This window comes from Myotis brandtii, unplaced genomic scaffold (genome assembly GCF_000412655.1).
Source record: "Myotis brandtii unplaced genomic scaffold, ASM41265v1 scaffold1466, whole genome shotgun sequence".
Lineage (NCBI taxonomy): Eukaryota > Metazoa > Chordata > Mammalia > Chiroptera > Vespertilionidae > Myotis > Myotis brandtii.
In genome coordinates, this window is record NW_005355270.1 from 103,526 (window position 1) to 113,016 (window position 9,491).

At 54.6% G+C, this 9,491-nt stretch overlaps 1 protein-coding gene across 1 annotated transcript in view; it reads right to left on the minus strand.

Annotated features, from left to right (window-relative positions):
* The window catches only part of TCF25 (transcription factor 25 (basic helix-loop-helix)), a 14,401-nt gene that overhangs the window by 4,332 nt on the left and 578 nt on the right, over positions 1-9,491 (minus strand). The window contains exons 2-12 of the mRNA XM_014535615.1: positions 8,203-8,392; positions 7,148-7,222; positions 6,021-6,139; positions 5,471-5,536; positions 4,913-4,995; positions 3,634-3,764; positions 3,271-3,370; positions 2,560-2,653; positions 1,281-1,373; positions 1,059-1,164; positions 374-533 (exon numbers count right to left, since the gene is read on the minus strand). Coding sequence (XP_014391101.1) covers positions 374-533; positions 1,059-1,164; positions 1,281-1,373; positions 2,560-2,653; positions 3,271-3,370; positions 3,634-3,764; positions 4,913-4,995; positions 5,471-5,536; positions 6,021-6,139; positions 7,148-7,222; positions 8,203-8,392 — 1,217 coding nt within the window. The remainder of the gene's footprint in view (positions 1-373; positions 534-1,058; positions 1,165-1,280; positions 1,374-2,559; positions 2,654-3,270; positions 3,371-3,633; positions 3,765-4,912; positions 4,996-5,470; positions 5,537-6,020; positions 6,140-7,147; positions 7,223-8,202; positions 8,393-9,491) is intronic.

A 9,491-nucleotide genomic window follows, 5' to 3' on the forward strand; every position in this document is an offset into this window, starting at 1 on the left:
AGCTCCTCTCCCAGGCCACACTCCCTTTCAGGATGTGCAGGAAGCTGCTGACTGCCACCCAGGGACGAGCCCGCACACCTCTGCACACGACGCCCATGGCAAGGTTGTCCGGGAGGCCCCAGGATAATCTTCTGTCTCAGTCCCTCACACTGGTGAGCAGCAGCATTGCAGACAAGAAAGCGCAGCCCGGCTGGCTGGCTGCCCCTCCCGTCCCCACTTCCCCAGTCCAGGCGCTTACTCCCTGCCCCTCAGAAAATGCCACCCCTCCTTCAGAGGGTAACTTCTTCTCAAACTACCAACATCAAAAGACATCCTAACACCAAACCACTCAGACTCAGCTTCACTACCACCGGGCAGGCCTGGCAGCACCCACCTCCAGGGAACATGATGAGGGCCTGTCGCACCAAGAGAGAGGCCTTTTCCCTCGCCGAGCTGAGCTCCTGTTCTGGGAGGTCTGCCTGCTGACTCAGCAGGAAATACGCCAACGGCACGGAGAAGGCAAAGTTTGGAAGCTGGGACAGGTTGCGATGAGCCTGCGAGGTGAAAACAGAGGCAGAGTTCTCAGACAGGGAGCCCAATGTGCGACGACAACCTCACGTCCGGGGTTTTCCCTTCGCAGAAGCGACAGACAGTGGTTCCCCTCATCCTGAGCCCTGCACTGTTCTCTTCTGCACACGAGTACCTGTGCTCAAGTTCCACTTATAAATCAGGCAGAGTGAGTGGTTAATAGCAGTGAAATAGAACGGTAGTTTGAAGTACGACAGCAAAAATAACGTGATTTTTTTCTTTCACAATTTCACGAAGAGTCGAGTCCTTCCAGCCACAGATCTCAGCGACCTCAGTATATGACCTGCACCAGGAGGCCTGTGGTTTGAGGCCACGATGAAGGGAAATCGGGCGCCCTGAGCACAAGCACGGTGACACCCCCGTCGGCCTGGTCGCCAAGAAGCTCCTCAGTGCTCCTGTGCTAGTGACACCGAGCAGAGCAGGCGGGTCTCCCGGGACCTTCGCCGCCCCCGGACGACAGGACTCTGCAGGCCGTCGGCACCCCCGCCTACCTCCCACTCCTGGAACAGGCGGATCAGGTACTCGTAGTCGCGTGCCCGCAGGGCCAGGTGGTCGACCAGCAGCAGCATGCACAGGGGGTCCTCGTCGGGCTCCAGGCTTCCGGAGGCAGCACGCGAGCGGGGAGGCAGAGGGAGATAAAACCCAGAGTGGGCCCACGTGGTGTCGCGGGCCTGTGGCCCCCGAGCGAGCACGCAGCCCAGCCGGTCACTCACCTCAGGATGAGCTTGCAGTACTCCAGCGCCGTGCGCGGGCAGCCCCGCTTTTCCAGGAAGCTCATCTGCTTGTAGAGGGCCAGGTAGAAGCTCCTAGACCCAAGACAGTTCCTCGTGAGCCAGAGCGACAGCAGGGGGAAAAGCCACGTCGCCCAGGATCCTCGCGCCTGCCGCCTCGTCGCATTTCCTGTGTGGTCTAATCACTGTGAATGTTCGAGAATGCTCCTGTGTCTGCAGAGAAGGTGATGCTCTGCTTGCTGTCTGAGTTACAGGTGCAACCATTACATAAAACCAAGCTTCTTAGTTCAAACCTTTATCTTGGGGTTTTTTTTTGCACCCCAACACCCATGGGAAGGTTGTCTGTGAGGCCCCAGGACAATCTTATGTCTCAGTCCCTAAAATTGGTGAAAAGCAGGACTGCAGTTATTACTTATGGGAAGAGAGTTAAAATCTGTCATTACAACCTTCATCTTTCCTCACATTTCCACAGTCAAAGTAGCTCTGATGTTGATGCACCAAGTCTGTGACTGCAATGACCCCAGCAGGCCATTATTTTTATCAGCACCTACTGCCTGGTTAACGCCTGCAATGTGAGTATCTTACAGCCTGTCTTAAAGAACTAGGAATTTAACTGGAGCAGCCAGGCTAACAAACACAAGCAGTGGAGAAAGCTCAGATGCAGTCCCCAGTGCAGACGGTGCAGTGGGTCAGCATGCCTGGGACCCAGGACGGCCTCCAGGGCGGGGGAACGCCCCAGGACAGAGGGCATGCCCACCCGCCAGGGCCCTGAAGACCAGGACGAGGGCAGCGGGGAGGCTGTTGTGGCCATCAGGGCCTGAGCAGGGGCGGAAGTTCAGGACGGCAGAAGTCTCTGTAAGACAAGAAGGCCCATGCACACAACTGCTCACTGCAGAGCAACAAGGTCTGGCTCACTCCAGAACCACAACACCTGCGTACAGGGCATTGCAGAGCTTCCTAAACTCTCGGGCACGGACCCTTTTGTCCAAAGATACAAGGAAACACGATGACAGACCCCACCACAGCGAAGTGGCTTAGTAGGCTCACTTCTAACACAAACACATTTGACCCCAGCCCTCTTGCATTCAAGCTTTAAACCCAGTGAGATGCCTGGCTCAAGCCACCTGGTGGGATCCCTTGTGGACAGCCCATGCCACCTGCTCCCACTCCCTTGCCTGGGTCTCATGTCACCTGTGAAAGCTCCAACACACAAGAAAAAGAGCAGTGAGTGCAAGCAAAGCCCTCGGGGAGGCCGGCTCACCTGTTCTCGGGTCTGCGGTAGTCCAGCCGGCAGGTCCCACTGGTGAGGCTGAACAGGGGGTGGAAGGCACACTCCATGCTGTACAGCGCTCTCTCTGTGGGGCACACAAACACCAGGGGAGGGCATCACAGCCACTGTGCGGCAGCTGCAACCCCGTCCTCTGTGCTCACAACAAGGAAAGCTCTGGAAGGAGTCAGGTTACTAGGATTTGGGGGCAGTGACTGCACCAACGTGACACCGATTCCAGACAAAGAAATGCAAACACACGTCCTCACAAAACCCACACACAGGCCCAGCAGCTCACTCACGAGGGCCAGTGTGGGGACAGCCCGTGTGTCACGTGCTGGTGGGCACACCAATGGGGCCCACTACCCACTGGAACATCACCCAGCCTGAGAGACACTGCGGTGCATGGAGAAGCCAGACAGACATGATCAGAAACGTCAACAGGCAAATCCAGAGGCAGAAAGCAGACTGGTGGTTACCAGGGGCTGGGCACTGGGAGGTGACTGAAGAGCTGAGGTTTCTTTTTAAGTAACAAAAACGGTCTAGGATCTACGAGGCTGTACAACTCCAACGCTTTTAACAATATCCTGGGAAACCCATTTGTACCTCAGTCACTTTATCGAATGGCATCTATGCCGCAGCCTCTTAGACACTCGTGGGAGGGGACATGGGCGCTGCAGCAGGGCCAGTGCGAGCAGCTCTCACCTACGAGGTCTCGCGCCATCTCCTGATCGTCCTGGAATCGGCAGGCGTCGCTGAGCTGCAGCAGGGAGTCGACGTGATATGGGCTCGTCTGCAGCAGAACCTGCGGGGCGAGAAGGGAAGCTGCCGTGGCTACGGTCGGGGCCTCCAGGGACCACATAGGAGGCACCAGCCCCTGGGCACTTGTTTCCTTCAGGCATCTAAGCCTCGGGGAAAGTAACACGGGGCGAGTCACGACCTCCTCCAGCCCAAACGGTGCTCAACACTCTGTGCCCAGGTGTCCCCACATGGAGGAGAGCAGCGAGCCCCAGAAGCAGTGCCCGTGAGCATGGTTCCCGGGACCGTCCTGCTGTGGGACTCACGCACCACGATGTTGTTGGGCTCCATCGACTCCACGGCAGCCAGGAACTTGTGCTGCGTCTGCTGGTACTCCTCGCTGTGCTCGAATGCAAAGCAGGACAGGCCTTTCTTGGACTCCAGCAGCCGCATCGACAAGCCTGGGGAGGACACCAGGGCAGGCTCCTCAGGTGCTCTTGGCGAGGAACCTCTGTGTGCAGAGTGCGAGCTGCCGCATCGAAGCATTGGTTCCGCTGCTGAGCGTGGTCCCAGGTGTCTGCTGACTGCCTGTACCCTCTCTGCTCTTTTCCTACAGACGTTTCTCCTCCGAGGAGTGGACAGAGGACCAACACCCAGGACAACGTGCAGGGGCCGGGCAGGCATGGAGGAGGCACGAATGCAACCCATGACCAAATGCCCTTTCTGGCTGCTTCTCGTGCCCAACTTCAGGGGTACAGGGTCATTTCTGCTGATGAACCTGGAAACTCCCATCTCCCTTCAGCGCCTTCATGAAATAGGTCAGGGGTTCCCGGTCACCCTTGGCTTACACTTTACTAGCACTGCACTAAGGCACCTATCGCAGGACACACAGCTGATGCCCCCCATCTCTGCCCGTGCTCGGGGCCTCCCTCCCCTACCCCCTGCCCTGGCCCGAGGGCTCCCAGGTGCTCCTCCAGGCCCTGTAGCCAAGCAGCCCCGACAGGACACTTACCCACACCCCATGCCTTTCTGCACGATTGCTATTTTTCTTTCAATTATGTGTACTTACTAGTTTGCAACAAAATATAAAACGTGACACTTCAAAAATGAACTTGATTGCTTCCTATGATATAATACCAACAGGGAAAAGCAATAAGGTAGATAAAAAGCTGCATTAAAACATGGTCAAGCCTGGCCAATGTGGCTCAGTGCTTGAGCTTCAACCCAGGAACCAAGAGGTGATGGTTCGATTCCTGGTCAGGGCACATGCCGGGGTTGTGGGCTTGATGCCCAGTGGGGGGTGTGCAGGAGGCAGCCGATCCATGATTCTCTCTCACCATTGATGTTTCTATCTCTCTCTCCCTGTCCCTTCCTCTCTGAAATCAAAAAAAATATAAACACACACACACACACACACACACAAAACCATGGTTGAGAAGACACACCGTTGGCATGGGATCTGTGCCCCAACACTGGTGGCACCACGCCGGGCACCCGATCACACACCTGCACATAGCTTTGCAGAGGACTGACCTGGCCCAATGGGCTCAGACACCAAGAGTGCCCAGCGTCGGCCAACGCACAACCCCGCACCTCTGAAGCCTCTCACCTGGCTTGGCGTACCGGGGCCAAGTACTCTTAGGGGTCGTCAGCCACGTACACTTGGGGTACACGCGCTGTCTCTGCCGAGGCCTGTGGAGAACAGGACATGGCACCGCTTCACCTACACTGCCCGACCTCTGCTGGGCTGTGGGAGCAAAACCTCAGGGCGGGGGCAGGGGGTGAGGCCACAAGGACAAGGACACACGTTTCTCTCTCTCCCCGTCTCTCTTCCTATCTAAAAATCAATAAAAACATTTTTTTAAAAAAAGAACTGTTAAATTAACAAAGGTCAAACTTGTCCTAGAACCGAAACTTCATGTTAGTGGTGATGCTGACTGAGCTGCAAGAAGGAACCTGCTGAGGGTTCAGGCTGGAAGTTCACACGTTAAGGGTTTTGGAACGTCGGCTACAGAGGCCCTGAGCCAGCAGCACAGACAGTCACACTCCAGCTCCTCCCTGACCCACCCTCAGGCCCCTCACAACGGGGCACCCTGAGGGTCTCGTTTTTTCACTGTGGCGTTGAGAACCCCACCTTTAATTGAGAACATGCCCGTGTGGGTCTCACCTTTGTTCCCCTAGGACAGCTCGGGCACCGAAATACCTTTTCAGTTCTGTGTCTGGATTTAAGTGTCTAGAGAATTGAAAATTTTAAAAGAAAAATGAAATTGAGTTCTTATAACGATTCTGAGAATTTTAGAAAGTCACATAAAAACCCAGTGAGGAAAACAGCTATTCTGGTGTCCAAGACAACGAGTGGGCCTGCTTTCCCTAACACCACGGCCCCCAGGCGGTGACCTGAGGCTGGCCACTACTCTCAGCGGAGTGAGGGCAGTGAAAGACCTGGACTCATCGGGATTCCCACCAACTCAGGACCAACCTCTACAGTGGGGACAGGGTTCCAGCATCTACAATCCAGGAAAACATCTTAAGTCAATAGTGTTCCCACACCGTCAGCTAGAAGTGGAAATGGAGGCATTCTCCGTTTCCCCTTTCTCCTTGTCCTGTTTCCTGAATGTCTGATAATGCGCTTGTATCACTTTTAAATACAGTTAGTTTCTTCTGCTCCTAATAAGGACCTTCCTCGGCACGCAGTCTGCAGGCGCGGGAGAGGGTACCTGTGCTCCACATACAGGACGTGCTTCCTCGAGCTCAGGGGCGGTGGGCTGGGGTGGTGAGGGCCACTGCTGTCCTCAATCCTCTCCAAGATGCGATCAATGTCTTCCAGCCCATTTTCCTAAAGGCCCCAAACAGCAACATATTAATCCCCACCCTCACTTTATTTTACATGTTATAACAACCAATAACTGACTCATTTTTACAAAGAACTCATTTTCAATCACGTTTGCTTCCTGAAAGACAACAGGCATGTAACAGATTCTTCATAGGAAGCCGCTCAGAACAGACAGAATCACAGAGCCAGAAGAGCCCTCAAGGATCTGAACCACAGGCTACATTTCTGGTCTCACAGGTGCACTCACCTGCTCAGGTAACTGAGCTGGGACTTGAGGTTCTGACTGAACAGCCACAAAGACACAACCTCTTTTCGGAACAAACACAGGGACAACGAGGCACAGGGGCAATGTGGAAATATTCTTTCTGACACACGGCTCCTGGGGACATTTACACCTCAGTACCCGATATCGGTCAGGGCACAGGCTGAGGGCTCTGCTGCCCAAGAGCAACGTCTCAGAGGCAGAGTGGGGCTCTAACCCTCACGGAATGAAGCGAACAAACAGAAGCGAAATTTGGTAGGTAATTTCCCCTTTTCATGTCTCTGACTTCTGAATTAGTTACACTCCTAGCAGGAAGGAATCGAAATATCAAATAAAAACAACCTGCTTTCCTGTCCGTGCCAACAGTGCTCTCGAAAACATGGTGACATCCCTGAAACCTTCCCAACTTTCTATAAGAAGTGTGGCAGGCACCAACCCCACAGGGTGGCACGGGACAAGAAGGGCAAGGACTTGCTGATACGCAGGGAAAGCGGTGTGATGACAGGACGCAGTGGCTAAGCCGATTTTCCCCTAAAGACTGTGCTGAGGCTTGAATGCGTGGGGCCCAACTGCAGATCTAAGACCTGTGAGCATTTTGAACTGGGAGCAGATAGGAAGAGAAAGGCCAAGGGATCTAAGCTTCATAATCATGTGACCATAGAATCTGGAGGACAGGTTTGCCACAAACAGATACACAAACAGCTTCCTGAGAACCAGCGAGAAGACGACAGGGTAGCAGCCAGACATACCGAAGTTTCTCCTGTAGAACTTTTCTTATTTTTCTGTTTCTTTTTCTTCTTTCGGAGTTTGCCACTCACATTCGACTAATAAAAGAAGCACATCTTAGTCCATGTAAAGAGAGGATGAGATCTTAAACCCTGAGAATCAAAGCAGAAGCTGCAGAGGGACACAGCGACACCAGACGCAGGCTTGATGTCCCCTCCCTCCCACTTCATGTCCTGTGACCTCACCGACTTCTCTCAGACAACAAATACCTCCCACCCGTCTCCTGACTCAGTGCCGCCTCCACCTTCCTCTCACACCTCTTCCTGACACACCTCAGACGTCCTTGTGACCTGACAACGCTCACAGGGTTCTGATATCCACCCAGCAGCGTTTTGCTTTCATCATTCACTTTGTCACCCACTCTCCCTGCCACAATCAGCCACCTGGAGACCAGGCCCCACACCACAGTCCCCACACCCATGCCTCTCTGCCTCAACACCTGTCATGCCTTCACCTGGCCCCTCCTCCCATCATAGGGTGAAGACTCCTTGGGGAGCCCCCCTGCCCATTAGGTCCGTCTGCCCCACCCCCACACTCATCAGGTCTCCCCAACTGTAGTTGTCAGTCCATCCATGTCACCCTCTCGACCAGAGGCTCCTGGAGGGCAAAGACTTGTCCCTAGAGCCCAGGAGGCTCCCAAAAGCATGTGTCGAGTAAATGAGCAAAAGGTCTCTGGAGGGACCCTCCCGAGTGCCATGGAGAACACAACACTAACCTGGCCTACACATTTCTTCAAGGCACATCCACCCAGGGCCCTGTCCACCTGCCTGCGCCCCAGATGCACAGTCATGAAGAGCGCACCCCGCTGAGCAGGGGGACTCTCCCAAAAGGATCTCCTGCTGTGGAGACTTGTTTAGGGGACCCCGGATACAGCACCCGTGACGTCCACCAGTCGTCAAGATTTCATGCACGTCTGATCACAACTCCCGAGGAAATGTGGGGGCAACGGGGCATGAACAAGACGAAATTCAGAAAATGACAGCAGAGTGTGTGTGGCTGGGCACCCTTGTCCCCACACCTGCTCCAGGGGCCCTGTCCTGTCATCCACCTCTCCATCCTTCCTGGGCTCGGCACTTCCACTCTGGGACTTCCTTTTGCTCCCCGACACCACAGCTTCTGTGCGCAGACCATCGGACCTCTCCCCGTTCACCACAGGTCCCTCCTCAAGATCCTCAATGTTAATCTGCAGGAACAGAGGGGAGAGAAGAGGGCGTCACGGATCATCCTGTTACAAGTGCATCCTGGAGGTACTGAGAGGCGTGTCAGTAGCAAGAGCAGAGAGGAGGTGCTGGGGGGGCACCTTCAAGGCCACTCTGAGATTGTGGAGGAGGAATAGGAACATGTTACGCCTCAAAGCCCACAGTGCCAACCGTCTGAACAAGTCCTGGTTCAGGGTTCCTTCAGTTGATGAGCCACAGAAAGTGCTGGGGCACAGGTGGCCCTGGTGTCCTGTCTGCAGAGCTGGCATAATGCAGAATCCCAGAACATTACAACTTATTTCCCGCTCTGAGCGCCATTTGTCTGTCTAGCAAGTCCATAAGTCTTTGTTTATCAAAAGAGCACCTGATGTGAAGATGCTGGAATTTTACCAAACGGGGACTGTCTCCACCAGTAACAGGGCAATTCCTACCTCGGGCGCCTTCTTTTGTGCAGCAGCACTGGGACGCCAGGGGCTGGTTAAGATCTTGCAGCGAAGGGAGGAAGCTGGAATGAGGCCTCTAGTGGACATTTCCTCCAAACTGGCACCTACCCTTTCCCCAGCATTCAACGTGCCACCAACGCCTCTGGGTGAAGGTGGGTGCTGACTTCCTATTATGAAGTCATGCTCCCTTCCTTTAAAAAAATCCTATTTTTTTAGTCCCTCTTGGGAAACTGAGGTGTTTTAAGGAATTCAAATTTGTAACGACCTCTATGCCAAGTTCAACCTCAACAGAAAGAACAGTGCGGACTCTATGCCTATGCTGGGCACCGGCATGATGCAGGAAACACAGGTGAGCAAAACACGTGTCACCTGCCCACACAAGAAGGTCAAGGAAGCAAGAACAAGATAAGGCTCCCACACGCAAGATTACAGCCTGAGGCCAGCACTGAGACCCCGCTGCGCTGGACGCCTGGCTGCGGGGGACGCGACGATGAGCAGCACACCCTGTTCCACGTTGTGAGGAGTAAAGGTGAATGTTTGTAAAGACCCTGCAAGTGCCAGGGTGGAGACAGAAATCAAGGGACCACCCCCCACCAAGACTCTGAGAAGGGAAGCCCCGCCCACCCATTGATGCCCCGCCCCTCGACTTGACGACCACGCCCACT